Here is a 15,302-nt window from a genome sequence, read left to right as displayed (position 1 = left end):
GAGATCTAGAGCCTTCAATGCACATGAACGTGGCCATTTGAACTTTTATACACTAACATGCTGCCCATCCTCACACCCATTGACTCAATGCAAGTGCATGCCCATTAATTCTCCTCAAATGAACAACCCTAGGGTCATGGGAAGGATATGTTAATTGTGGGCAATCATCAAATAAGACGAAAAACACACAATATCACTAATGAATGCAGTGGGACTTATATTAGCTCTTACTTCTTAAACATACAATAAGTTGGCTAAGGTGATATTCACATGGCTTAGTTATCCAAGCTAAGATACTGATGCAAGTAGCGATGAGTTAATTAAGCCTTGCAAATTGTAACTATATCTCTTTTAGGATAATCTTTACAAAATTATTCTTATACATTGTATGTGACATGAAACTCGAAATTTAAAAGAGTGCATAGCCTAGGGTAGAGGGGTTTATGTACCATTACCCCTCTCATGAGTAGGAAGGTTCCTTTTTTAAAATGCACCAACTCAATTTATGAGCAAATTCTACACGTGCTCCTTTTTTGTTGTTGAAAATGATAAAAATGGCTTCATCTTGTTCCATTATTGCTATACAACTATTCATCATTGGGGTAGCCAAGTTTGGTCATTTTTCAAACTCATAGAGTTGAGATATGTCTTTCCATCATGAGTGGAAAAGCAACAATGTCGAGAACACGATGCTCTACCCTTGGGTCTTGTTAACTTGGTTCTAAGAATGGCATACTTTCATGCTCCTTTTTACCTACGGGTAGGTCGATAGATGATGTTGATCTACTCTAACAAATACTTAGTTGTAATTACCAAATTGCACATAAAGTTTTTGGAAATTTTGATTATGGAGATCATGATCCCTTGGCTTTTTAAAATGAATTGGCTTGTTGTTTCTCTTAAAAAGAACCCTATTTAAAAAAAGAAAAATGATTTGTGCTTTCACATATTCCCTTGTTTCCATACAATCTTTTCTATATTCTAATTGGGATTTCTTTTCTTACTTTTTCATTATGAAGATCCTTGACTTAATGGTTCTCTAAAAAACAAATCCATCTAAAAAAAGAAAAATGAAATGTGCTTAAGTGATTCCCATGTTCCCATACTATCTTTTCTATATTCTAATTGGGCTTTCTTTTCTATTTTCATAAATTATTACCTTCATGAGCCCAAGTTGAAGGTGTGGGCATTAGGTTAGAGCATTGGAGGAGGGGGGATTGGTACGTAATTCAAAAGTATTTAAAAAAGAGTGTCACATGCATTGATACAAAAGTCTAGCTTAACTAAGAAAGACAATACACATTGGCGCACATGGGTGGCAAAAATTACCCTAGAGAGCTCTTTCATAGAAGACACGATCTTCAAGAAAGTGAAAGGTATGGGTGATGTGTGTAAAGGCCCTTAGTCCTCTCTTTTCTATTTTCTGACTACACACCTTATCACCCCCACAAGCCCACACGAAAGGCATGGATAGAGGCTAGAGCATTGGAGGAGGAGGGGCTCATGTCAAAATTTAAAAACTATTTTGGGAAGGTTCACACATGCATCAATTCAATTACAAATTCTCCCTTGACAAAGAGAAAACAATACAAACACTTAGGCGGGCTTGACACCGGCGGCAAGTGCTGAGAGTGGACATGCTCTTTTACAACAATTGTAGTGAGGCAAAGTTTAGATGCGGATGATGTTGGGGTATTGTGGACTTCTAGTGGTCGTGCTCCCAAGTGTAATTGATCGATTTTAACGATAGCACCAAGGCACTTCCAGAGAAATTTTGGGAGAATCGTAGAGCCTCGCAAGTGTTCAAGAAAGTGTTGCGAAAAAGAGTCTGAAAGGGTATGTTCATGGAACATGGAGCTTTCTTTCTTGAGGTGAGTCAAACTGAGGTATATACTAAGTTTGTGGATGCATTATCTCCTCAAGGGCACCAAAGGCTATCGCCTAAGATGCTGACACGTAATATGCTGACACGTGTGACTCAAAAAGCACAGGGCAAATGAAACGTCTCACCTCGGACAGCAGAAAATGCAAGGGGGAAGAGCATGTTCTCCTTTGATGGAAAAGCAGTGAAAAAAAAGCAGGCAAATTGCCAGAACAAAGAAAAGCCACGCTCACATGTCCGCAGGGGCAACAGACGATATTAGGGTTCCGTCGAAACTCACGGCAGTGGGAGGAGCTTAAGCTCATCCCGTCTCATTCAAGTACCCCAAACCATAGCTTTCCTGCATGTTTGAGCTCGCACTTAATCGAAGCCCGCATTCCACTGTATTTCAACAGGTGGCTCCAATCCTAACGCTGTTCTTAAACCTACCTCTAACCCTAACCCTAACCTTTATCCAGATCCTCAGCTAGCTGAACATACGATGCGTTTGTTTAAGGTATTATTAATGTTTAATGTGTTGAGCTTTTTGTGTGCAATTTCTGCTTGAAATGTACTCAGTTCAGTTGATTCTTAGCCAAGTGATAGATCTGTGCTTTGTCTTCTAACTTCGCAGCTACCCCCCCAATGGCTCAGTGATTGAGCCCGCACGTCCGGTGCCCTTCCTTAGGCTGCATGCATGCATGACGAGAGCGCCCTTCGGCTGGGCCTGCGGTGGCTTTAAGAAAAGCTGCGAGCATGAAGACCTTTGAAGCCCTCAACGGCTGGGTGTTTGACCCTGCCTGTCCCATGTGCATCAATGGGGCACTACACCAGTCCTCACCGCAAGCTGATTAGATGCCCATCACAGAGGTGTCAGTTGGATGGCCTCCTGTCATCTGCGTCCCATGGTCCCATCTGCGTATCCAGTCTTAGCCTAAGTCATCAGGGACAGAATTTCATGTTGGTCTTCTAGAGGTCGTCTGTGTGGTGCAAGACCTGACTACATTATGGTTTCTTTATAAACCTTTGTTATAAATGGATTCGCCCATCTGTCTGGACTTGTGTAAATGACAATTTCTAACATTTTTTTCTATGTGAAGGTTAGAGACATATGAAGTTGTGAAGGTTAGAGACATGTAAACTTGTCATAAGTAGCTGGAGAGTTATTAGTGCCCAACTCCAGCAAAATGGTGCATTTCGGGCGTTATATACAGATGCACCAAATACCTGGTTGGGAGACGTAAGTGCTGCTGCCATTCATGCTTTTGATATGTTTTTTAATGGAATCGGCTGCAAAGCTCATGGTTGTGCTTTCTATGTGTAGGTATTATATTGGCTACAAGGAGTTGAAGAAGAGAATAAATGAATCTGCTGTCCATGCAGCAGAAGGCTCTGAAGACGAGCGGCAAGACATTGTGAAGAAGTTCTCAAAGTTGTTGGATTCACAGGTTTTACTCTTTCTCTTCCAAAGAATTATTGAATTGGTCATGATTGATTGTGAAACTTTTCTTCTCATAGGTAGAGCCATACTTCTGTAGAATGGAATGGATTTTGTTTTCTTGATTTGCCATATACAATTAGAATGAAAACATCTGGTTTTCTGATCAGTTACAAATTAGTAGTTATACTAAATATGCTCTTGAGAGACATGAATCAAATGTTAAATTGGCTTAATACAACATTTGGTAGTTATATAGACTCATCCTAAAGAAGCATGGAGTCCATCGAGGAAGAACTAGTTTTTTTTCCAAGGTGTCATGTCCTCAAAACACATAATTAGTATAACAATTCTGATGAGGTTAGACTAATGCTAATTCAGTTATGGAATACTTATTGCTACTATGTTATTAAAACTTGCATTGAACCCGAGAGTGATAACCACTATAGAATATGGCTAGTGACTCACCTCCTAGCCATACACTCTTGTTTGGATCCACTTTCGAGTCTCAGATCTAGATTGTAGATTGCCATGAGTTAGCTTCATCTAGACAGCTTGCCGTGGCATCAACACTGTAAGGATCACATGCCCGAAAACGTAAGGATTACCTGCATTGAACTCAAGATCAATGGCTGTGAAGGAATTTGGCTTGCAACTAACCTCCCAGCCATAGCTTTTGTGATCACCTAGATAGCACGCCATTGTTGGAGTGGAGACAAAGGTAGCAACACACACACACACACATGTAGCAAACAAGGAGAGATAGAGAGAAGCACAATACATTGATGAGAATGAGTGATGTACAAGTGAAGCGACATGATAACGTCGCTTACACACTCACTCATAAGAGTGTGTACACATGTGCGGGGAAAAAACCTTCTGAGGAGGGAAAAAGTGCCCCAGCCCATTATTAGCCTACGTCCTCACATTACTACCATATAAATGGCCACAAATCCCCCCTTGTAGTGATGATGAACATGTATAGAGATTGAAACCGAAGAGTGGGGGACTAGGGCCTTTGACACACTTTCATATACCATCATCGCGTACTAAACATTAAACATGGCCACAACCACTTAACCACAATCCATAAAGAACTTACACAATGGACACGACACTAGGGACAGAATGGGCCGACTCTCCCTCAAAAGGTATTTTTATTCCAAGTACAAGCTTTGGGGGGTTTCCCAGATTTGGGCAAAACCGGATTATCCACATAGAATACCATATCATCATAATCAAATACAATGAATCCATAAATCCTAGTCTCATAAAACCTGCCCAATATTCTATGATTCCTCTCCTCAACGCACATAGGCCAATATTTGCCAATAATCTTATGAGGCTTGCACAAGACGTACAACAGGCTGGTACAGTGCTTAGGGTTTCCAGTAGAGCTGGTACAACACCTAGCGCATTTGGTACAACTGGTACATCAAGTACATCAGGCTGGTACAGCACTTCGGACAAGTACAACGAGCTGGTACAGCACTTAGGACATGTGTTACAACCGGTATATCAAGTGCAGCAGGTTGGTACAACATGTACAACTGGTTTGTCAAGATATCAGCTGGGACAGCATTTAGGGCATCCAGTACAGCTGGTAGTACATGAAGTACAATGGTTGGTACAGCAAGTATTGTGCAGAGGTTGGTACATCAAGTACAATGGTTGGTACAGCAAGTACAGTGGCTAGTACACCTAAAATAGGAGAAATACCACCATAGAAAAGCTAGAGGTAGAGTATCCTCTTGTAGAAGAAAGTGAAGTAGTGTAGAGACTCTCCATAGAGTGTTGTAGACAAGAAAGCAAGCAACCACCAACATGGTAGAGGCGGTTTGCCTGCTCAAATGAAGAAAGAGGGCTACAATTTATAGATTTGGGGCTGTCATGAGCTAGAATGGCAAGTAAAAGCTATAATGGCAAGTATAGAGCTGAGGTGACAAGTGTGAGGCCATTTTTCTCTCTATGACTTTGATCCACAATCCTCCCACTTGTCCCAATTTAAGAGATGGTGTCTCCCATAAACTTCATCCCTAAAAATATCTCAACTTGGAGACATTCTGTCAAAGGTGATTAAGTAAGTTCCTTCATTTGCTTAGCTTACGTACATAATGACATGTAATTCAGCCTTGAAGACTAAAATCTTCTCCTAATTAGGGCTTGTAAGTAGCATGTCATCAACGTATAAAACGATGACAAAAAAACTATCTTCTCTTGACATAGAGAGTACTCTCAGTTGAATTGTTTGTCATGTGCATGCACATGGACATGCTTAATCCCAAGCTAATCCATGATTTGCAACTGATAAAACATCAAGATTAGCTACAGTAGCAATTGCCATAGGCATGAGGAGGGCTATGTGACACGTTAAAATTATGAAATGTTACTATTTACACCATAGTATCAATGGAAGTGTGTTGACCATTCTAAAGCAAGGTTTATTATGTAAAGAAAATATTTTCTCTCAAATTTTCAAGAAGCACTTATAACTTTCTAAATGGTAGGTCTCAAGATTGGTTGTAAAGAAACTTTTTTGTAGATATTATTTTTAGGCAAAGTGCTACAATATTTCCAAAAGGTGGTGACAATCAAGGGCTATCAAAGCTAGAGACAAACAAAGTTGACCCATTTGTTTGACAATACCCAATGGAAGGCAATGGAAAACTAACTGAGCTTGTAGATAGAAGAGTTAACCAACCCTGCACAACATTGTTCTAATAAAGTCGGTAGGATATAGGTCCATGGCACTGGCCGACAGCAAGTTGGCCAGTTGGTTGTTCCTCCTAAAGTCTGTAAAAGGCAATACCATTGCATATTGTTAGTTCTCTCCTCCAAGGTGGGCTAGGTCTAGATTTAGGCATTTGTTATCCTTTTGGGAAGGCCAAAGGCTATAGGTGATGTACTTTTTTGTACCATATGAATATATTGAATACACAGCAATCTCTCTCTCTCTCTCTCTCTCTCTCTCTCTCTCTATTCTCTATCTATGCTGATTGTTCTTGCATCAGGTGTTCCTATGGAATGCTTAGGGCTAAAAGAAGACTATCCAGAGCTTCCACATGTCACACCATTGCAAAAACCATTTGCAACCAAGTATGCATTTATCTTCTCATACCATGTTGTGGAAGCTTGCTAAAGGCCATATAAAGCTTTTCTTAACCTGCATACTTTAGATTCCTGCCCCTTCTCTCAACAAAACCACGAGGCTTAGATACATGAACCTCCTCATGCAAGTCACCATTTAAGAAGGCAGGGCAACCGATGTACATTTCAACTATGATGAGCTATCAATGCAAAAATACACCTGATTGTAGTCATACGAGATGTGGGTGCAAAGGTCTCATCATAATATATGTCCTTCTCTTGAGCATAATCCTTTGCAATAAGTCTTGCCTTGTAGCGGTCAACACTACCATTAGCTTTATGCTTAAGCGCATAAACTCAATTTGTAATTTTGTACCAATGGCCTTTTTACCATAAGGCAATGTGCTAAATTCTAAGTGTCATTTTTGAGGATTGAGTTGTACTTATCCTGCATGGCGTGCATCCAATGATCATTTTCTTGTGCTTCCTCAAAGGAAACATGTTCCTCTTCATTGCATATACTAGCGATGAGAGCATGATTCACAAAAGAATAAGATGCTTGATGAGAACTTGCACGTGTCAAAGGAGTAAGCTAATTTGTTACACCGAAATGTTTTCACTAACCATTTTGGCATACTCTTGGAGTCCATGCTATGCATGATGAAGTTCATGATCTTATACTTCATAATTGGACAATCTTTGAGGTAAAGTTCGCACTTTTTGTATTCTTGTCTTTACTTGTATTGTTTTAGTGAATTAGTCATTTAAAGTCTGCTTTTGCTAATTCATTATTAAAAATTTATTTAGCTTGTTCGTTAGAAATTCTTTTATTGTGGTTCAATAAAGAATTTGTTTGTGTGTATGTGAACGTGTGTGATTTAGTTATGTATTTGTCTATTTTTGCAAGTTATTATTACTATTATTATTATTATTATTATTATTATTATTATTATTTCTCGGGTGTCTCTATTAAGCTTTTTTTGGGTAAATTTTTTTTAATAAAAATTTTGTTTGTTTTTGGTGATTCTCTTCTTTCTTTTAAAATTATTCATAACTTCAGATTCATTTGGCCTTACGACGGTATATATATATATATATATATATATATATATATATATATATATATATATATATATATATATATATATATATATGGCTTCCTTTTCTCATCCATTGCATCATCCACAATTGCCCCATCAAGAGGTTGATCTGTGGGTTGAAATTCGAGCTGATTTTCGTCCAGGATGGGCTGATTTACAACACCTTTTGGAGCATTTATTTACTTGACATATATAGCTGCTCGTCGGTACTATACAAAGGTAGGAGTGTATCAAAGATGTCTTGTGAGCATATGTTTTGCTCTTTTTTACAGAAAAGCATGGGCTGAATTGAGTTCTCAACAAAGACAACATCTTTACTCCAAAATCCTTTTTGTGGCAGGATGGTAATGTCACCATTTGGTCCCTTCACTAGTCGTGATCAGTGTTTCACACTGAACAGAGCCATGAACAGAGCCAAGGTGTGAACGGGGATTTTCCACTTAAGAAATCTGAAGCATTCACTGGCACATTTTGGCTTGAAAGATGGCAACATAGCATGGACCTACATGGGATTTTATTTGTTGGTGTGACTTAAAAGGTTTATAAGTCAGTAGGTTCACACATCATTAAAGATTGGCCGGATTTATTACTTTCTGGGCATGCATATGTGGACAGGAGGAGGCGCCTAGAGGAAACTTGGCCAACAAGCTGGAAAAGCACAAAGGTTGATATTTTGGGTATACTCGGCTACTTTAGCCAAAAAGGGAAAAGCACAACAAATATAGGGGTTGGTAGACTTTGTAAAAGCGGGGATGGACTTCACTTTTGCATGATCTTTAGGGCGCCTACTCATCCTCTGGTTGGCCGCAGCTTGCTCTCTCCCCCTTGAGTGCTAGCCATACAACAGGGCAGCAACTTGCTCTTTCTCCTTAGCGCTGACTGTATAGCAAGGCAGCAACCAATTGGTCTCCTTTCTCTCCTACAGTGTTGGCCGTATAGCAAGGCAGCAACCGACTGGTCTCCTTTCTCTCCTACAATGATGGCCGTATAGCAGTCGTCTGCTGGTTGTACAGTCTTGGCTGTACTTTCTCTCTCTTCTTCCAGAGATGGCCGCTGATTTTGGGGCTGTTTCAAGACTGTTTTGGACAGGTTCTTAGTGCTGTTGGTATCTTGGTCCTGAGCAAGAGGGTTTGTTGAAGTGTTGTGAAAAATCCGGTGCAAGTTTGCACCCGCACCTTGTTTGTTGTAAAGCTTCTATATGAACAAAGAAATTCCTACGGGGCCTGGCCGTTCCGGCTCAGTGCCATGTTGTTTTGATATTGTTTATGGTTTTTCCTCTGTGTCTCAAAGTTTGTGTCTTGTACTAAATGTCTATTGCCCGAGTTTCTTGGATTGGTTTCATTGGTATCAGAGCACAGCTTCTTGCCTATTCTATCTAGGTAGATGGTCCTACAATTATGGATAAGGTCCCAGGTTGTAGGGAACATGAGGAGAGGATTAAAACTCTTGAACACATGGTGGAGCAGCACATCAAGATCATTGATAGACATTTTGAGCATCATAACTTTTTGACGAGGCAGCTTCGACAAGAACTTCAAGACAAGGATACATATTTGAGGATGTACTGCGAAGACTCTCATGTGAGGACGGTTATGGAAGGCAAAAGAATCATGGAGTCTAGCGCTATAAATGTCTTCCTAGATTTGGCTTCAATGCTAGAAATGAATCCTAGTGTAGGAGGACAACGGATTGTAGATGGGCCAATGGATTGTTATTGGTGCTAGTATTCTTGCCACAAAAAGAACGAAGCTTCGGAGGAGGTTTAGTTCTACTTCAAATTTTTTTTTTTTGGTGTCTATATAGAGACACTATTTTGGGTGTTGCGAATTTTGATATTTGCTGTGATATTTATGGGGTTTCTTCCCAGAAATTTTGATTATACATATAGAGACACTATTTTGGGTGTTGCGAATTTTGATATCTGCTGCGATATTTATGGGATTTCTTTCCATATTTTGATTTCATCCGAGTTGTGGCCAGTTGATATTGTGCTAATTCTTTCTATCTTTAGCGGTGCATTTGCCCTATCAACTACTTATTTGCTGTACTAATTCTTTCTATTTGCTACTTTCCTTAGTGCTAGGCTTCATTATGGTTGAGTCTGCCGTGCATCTCCGGAGGTTTGACAGAAACTTAGTACGAAGGGCTCTGTGTGAATATAATGCTTTATGTGTGTGTGTGGAGTGCGTGTGAGCATATCTTGATATAGAGTTCTACACCCACTATTGGGCATTGATGACGTTAGTGGGGATGTTGTAGTATCTAGTCCATACTATGCATAATGGAGTTTATAGTTATATAGTCTTGTGGGTTGACTACCATGAGTATATAACATGCACGTTCCTAAAAGGTGAATTTGGGCATGTTCCTGGATTTATCTAGGTATATACATAATCAAGATAAGTATTTATGTTTTAATGCTTTTCTTTCGCCAATATTTGGAATTTTGTACATGTTGAACTCCCTTGCTGATGCAAGTGGATAGTGTTTCTCATGTTTTTGTTGAGATGTGTTTCAAAAAAGTTATTTTTCTGCAAGGGACTTTCTTTACAATCTTCTTAGAACGAGTCACAACTTGGCTTTTCTATTTCTGTGGACGAGATGTTCAATATCTATTTATTGGTGGAAAACTAAGCATGGTTATATGTGGTAAGCTACATAATGACCATAGTTATGGAAAAGGCTTTTCTATGGTTTTGATGAATAGTTTATGGTTTTGGTCTTGTATATTGGAGGCTCCTAGTAGTATGGGACACTTAATTGTCGCCTATACAAGGATCACTTGTGGAGAGTATTCTAATGGTATGGGATGCTAGAATATGTCGCACATGCGGTTACGAAACTATGAAGTATTTATCAATAACATGGATTGGTTGATTCTAGACTATGAGTTGTTTTGAAGCCTAACATGTGTGAAAATGACATTTTTCCTAGCCCTAAAAAGGAGGTTTTTTCTAGGTTTTATTTATTTTTTGGTTTTATTTTGGTCTTGCTACTGGCCGACATCACCTTTTTTGGTCCGACCAGCAGTCCTCCCCTATATATAGCATTCGCCTCGTCATTCCACATTATGTACCACTTCATAGACCATATCTGGTACCACACCTGCTGGTTGTTGCTGCTGTTGGGGCCTGCACTACGCTTGTCTGCTCTAGCACATCAGCATTTTACACATAAGTTCATGGGGCAGCAACCCTCTCGCCTACACAGAGCACACCAACGTTTTATCTTAGCTTATGGGACAACCACCCTCTCTGCTACATAGAGCTCACTAGCATTTTATCTTAGCTCACCATCTCACATCATCGGGTTGGCAGCCCTCTCTACTTATCTTCACCATCGACACCACTTGGGACGGCAGCCCTCTTTGCTCCTCTCTCACTCAGGTATTGCACCACCCTTGTTACCAGAGCTTGCACCACTTCCACCACTCGGGATGGTAGCCCTCTCTGCTCCTCACCACCACTCAAGTATTGCAGCACCCTCGTCACCAGAGCTTGCACCACTCGGGACGGCAGCCCTCTCTGCTCTTCATCACTCCTCAGGTACCGCAGCACCCTTGTTACCAGAGTTTGCATCACTTCATCTTTTGCTGCACGCTACCACCTGAGAGTGTCTTTGCATCCACTGGCGTGAGCCTTCGACATTGACCGCCTCTCGGAGTGCTTTTGCCTCACATTGACATGAGCCTTCGTCATCGACCGTGCTTCAGCTTCAACATCGTCTTTTGCTTTTGCACTGGTCTTCTTCACAGTGTCACCTCACATCAGAGGGCCTCTTGTACACATTTTCACTCACCATCATATATACACTCACTCATCCATTTCATGGTATGTTGTTTTGCTCTGATCTCTCGTACATATGGTCCTTTCGTTCTTTTTCCCTTACATGGTATTAGAGCTATCGTGAGCAAAGGGATTGAAGACCTCGAGAGCACACATTATGGATCGTTTACCCGAACTCTCGGAGGACCAATTTTTCTCACCAGAAGCTGATTCTCCAAACTCTGATTTGGACCCCACAGGGAATGGGACTTCTTACTGAGAGGAGAGCCCCATTCAAGATCTTACTTTGAACCCATCTACATCAACTCACCTTCACCACCTCTGCCTTCACCCTCTCTGACTTTATGAGACTTTGTTTCCAGAGGGGGATACATTCCTTTTGCCTGGTGTCAGTGTGGGACCCTTGCACCCATCTTCTGTCATCTTCTCTCATGGTCCCCTTTTTGGAATGAGAGGGGGTGTGTGAAAATGACATTTTTCCCAACCCTAAAAAGGGGTTTTTTTTCTAGGTTTTATTTGTTTTTTGGTATTATTTGGGTCTTATTTGTGGTCGACAACACCTTTTCTGGGCCGACTAGGAGTCCTCCCCTATATATAGCATTCGCCTCATCATTCCACATTCTGGACCACTTCATAGACCATATCTGGTACCACACTTGCTGGTTGTTGTTGTTGTCGGGGCCTGCACTACATCTGCTGCATCATTATCGCCTGTCTGCTCCAGCACATCAGCGTTTTACATCAGTTAATGGGACAATAGTCCTCTCTTCTACACAGAGCACACCAACGTTTTATCTCAGCTCATGGGACAAGAGCCCTCTTTGCTATATAGAGCTCAGCAGCGTTTTATCTCAGCTCACCATCTCACATCATCAGGACGACAACCCTCTGTGCTTATCTTCACCATCGACACCACTCGGGACAGCAGCCCTCTCTGCTCCTTTCTCACACTGAGGTATTGCAACACCCTTGTCACCAGAGCTTGCACCCCTTCCACCACTCAGGACGGCAGCCCTCTCTGCTCCTCACCACCACTCAGGTATTGCAGCACCCTCGTCACCATAGCCTGCACCACTCGGGACGATAGCCGTCTCTGCTCTTCATCACTCCTCAGGTACTGCAACACCCTTGTCACCAGAGTTTGCATCACTTCACCTTCCGTTGCACACTACCACCTTGTAGTGCCTTTGCATCCAGCGACGGGAGCCTTCAACATCGACCACCTCTCGAAGCGCCTTTGCCTCACATCGATATGCAAGCAATCGATCGTGCTTTAGCTCCGACATCGTCTTTGCTTCTGCATTGGTCTTCTTCACAAAGTCACGTCACATTAGAGGGCCTCTTGTACATATTTTCACTCACCATCATATATACACTCACCCACCCATTTCATGCTGTGTTGTTTTGCTTTGATCTCTTGTACATCTGGTCCTTTCGTGCTTTTGTCCTCACATAACATGGTAGGTATTCTGCACTTGTATGGCTGGTCAAAGACATGCAGGGTTGTCTTGGACTACAGTGTGCCGGTTGAGCTTCCTTGGCTTGTGTGAACCCGTGCTTGTTACCCGTGCTTGTCTTAGTGGCTTTTTGGGGAAGGACTCACAGTGATCATGGCACGACACATGCCTTTTGCATGTATGTGGATGGATCCTAAGGAAGAACTTTGATGTGAGTCCACTAACAATACCAAGAGGTTGTCCCATGTTTACACGTGTGAGGCGCTTGATCAACTCTGTTGGCCGACTACTGCGGAACCTGCTGACTAGCTGCCCAAGCCTCTAGAAGGCTACCAACTAGGTCTTGAGGATTTTGTATGCCTTCTTTGTGTGGCCTATGGTGCCCACAAGACAAAAGGTTCGTAGGCTAGCCCCCACGGGCTGTCGTAGAGGCTTAATCCCTCTGCTAAATCTAAGTGCCGTTAAATGCATGCTATGCTAAGCTGACTTATAAGTGACAGACTCTGACATCTACGGCTTGGAATGACCTATGTGGCTCGTGCCTAACATGTCTCTGGACTAGGGCTCACAATGGGGTAATGGGTACGACAAATGTTCCTAAAAAGATACTACTTCTGTAAAAGTATAGCACTGATGATGAGCTAGTGTGTCACACTACACTTGCATGTGACAATACTTGGTTGCAAATGGTTTTTGCAAGAGGCCAATGGAGAATACCCTCTATGTAAAGAGGAGTAAATATTGCATTGTTTTATATGTTGATGACATGTTGCTCACATGCTCTAACGAGGAGAAGATTTCAACCTTCAAGGTTGAATTACATGTGTCATTTTCAAGGTTGAATTACATGTGTCATTTGAGATGGCAGATTTGGGCTCATTGCATTATTATTTGGGCATCCGGTTTGTGTAGTGTGATGGTGGAGGAATACAAAGGAACACTGAAACCGGCCTCTGATAGAAAATCAGAGTGCGGTAGGAGCAATCACCCGTCCACTTGTAGTCTAGTTGAGAAACAAAACACAGATTGGAGCTAGAGTGCCCAAATCTGAAAACACAACGACACCTGTTGGCCCCAAAGCTTGGCGCCCCTTGCGGTATTTCTTTATTCAATTAAAATAATATGTATGGCTGAGTACAACACAAAGACCAGCCAAGAGTTTACACCTGTAAGTCCAATCTGACTGCCCACAAATCCTTCTCAGCACAGAGGATCTATGCACACAGATCTGTGTCCTCAAGCAACACACTGTGCCTCCCTCTGATCAGCCAAGTTCACAAAGCAGGCCAGCCATGGGCATACATCTGGCATAACTCAAGAGCATGATACATCTTCTCAGCTCAACATACATATGCTGTTCAATCCCTGTCTTAATCCCTTGTCAATCTGCCATACTCCTCCTCTCACAAGGAGCCAGATAACACATACCTGTAGCAGACATCAAGCAATAGAAAGAGAGATAGATGAACAGAGTCAAGGCTTACCAAGTTCAGCTCGTGAAACAACACTGGAGGAAGCAACAGCACCAATCTGTGCCTGCAGGCACTTGAATCCACAATCCTGCTTCACACGTGTGCTTGCACTTGCCTGTATCCTCCTCCTGATGCTCACTCCTATGCTGTCCTTGAAAATACAGATCTGAAAATCAGCACAGTACCCGTTTGTACCGCCTCGGGATACGTGCCAGGCGTTGTACTTGCATAAACAGCCTGCTGTCCACTTCTGTACCTGCCTGAATTTGAGAAAACAGGCCTGTCCAGCACCTGTCCAGCACCTGTTAACACTTCTGCAGCAACTGTACCTTCTGTACCTTGCTGCCCGTACACTGTACGGCAGCTGTACAAGGTGTACCTGCTGAAAAACACACTGCACAGCCTGTACAGGGCTTCTGCGCAGCCAACCAGCAGCAGTCCTGAGCGCCGCCAGCAACAGAGGAGAAAGAGAGAGAGAGAGTGCCCAGTTCTGGCCGTACAGTGCTGTACGGCTGGTTCCACTCAGAAAAACAGCAACCCAACTGATCTTCAGCAGCCGCCTCCTTCTCTTGCTTTTCCACGATTGTTCTCAAGCGCATGAGGGGAGTTCTCCTTTTGCTACACGATTCCCCAAAAAGGGAAGAGAGAGAGAGAAGAGAGAGAAAACTCCTCCCCAATTTAATCCCTAGGGCCCCAACATTAATAAGTTCCTAGGGCCACTAAGGCCTAGGGGCAAACTCCAATAAACATTAAAAATTAATGTTTCTAGTTCCCCCCTTCACACCTAGGGTTGTCCACACATCTTAAACACTGTCCGGGCACCCCCCATGTGAATCATAAAATATTCTGACTCTGCAACCACCATGCCCACACTTGTCCTGCTCCATTTTCACAGGGCCATGACATACCCCCCTCTTGAAAGATGGCAAGCGTCCTCGATTGCATTCTGGTGATGCATCAAAATATCCAAAAGTGAAATATACAATATGGCAAGATCAGCGTCCCAATCTCTCTGAGCCATACACATGTATCAACATTCACTGCAAACCAATGGCATAGTAATAGTCCAAGTTGTATACCACTGTGAACCATACATATCCAC

At 42.0% G+C, this 15,302-nt stretch overlaps 1 protein-coding gene across 1 annotated transcript in view; it reads left to right on the top strand.

Moving 5' to 3' along the window:
- The first annotated feature begins 2,057 nt into the window (after positions 1-2,057).
- Positions 2,058-15,302, top strand: part of LOC147615724 (SPX domain-containing membrane protein At1g63010-like) — an 89,520-nt gene continuing 76,275 nt past the window's right edge. The window contains exons 1-3 of the mRNA XM_086778302.1: positions 2,058-2,378; positions 2,962-3,101; positions 3,186-3,309. Coding sequence (XP_086634428.1) covers positions 3,049-3,101; positions 3,186-3,309 — 177 coding nt within the window. The 5' untranslated portion in view covers positions 2,058-2,378; positions 2,962-3,048. The remainder of the gene's footprint in view (positions 2,379-2,961; positions 3,102-3,185; positions 3,310-15,302) is intronic.

Source organism: Cibotium barometz, chromosome 39 (assembly GCF_041138505.1).
Source record: "Cibotium barometz isolate CiBa-2024 chromosome 39, ASM4113850v1, whole genome shotgun sequence".
Lineage (NCBI taxonomy): Eukaryota > Viridiplantae > Streptophyta > Polypodiopsida > Cyatheales > Cibotiaceae > Cibotium > Cibotium barometz.
The sequence above is the reverse complement of the archived record's forward strand: the minus strand, read 5'-3'. Positions and strand labels throughout refer to the sequence as shown.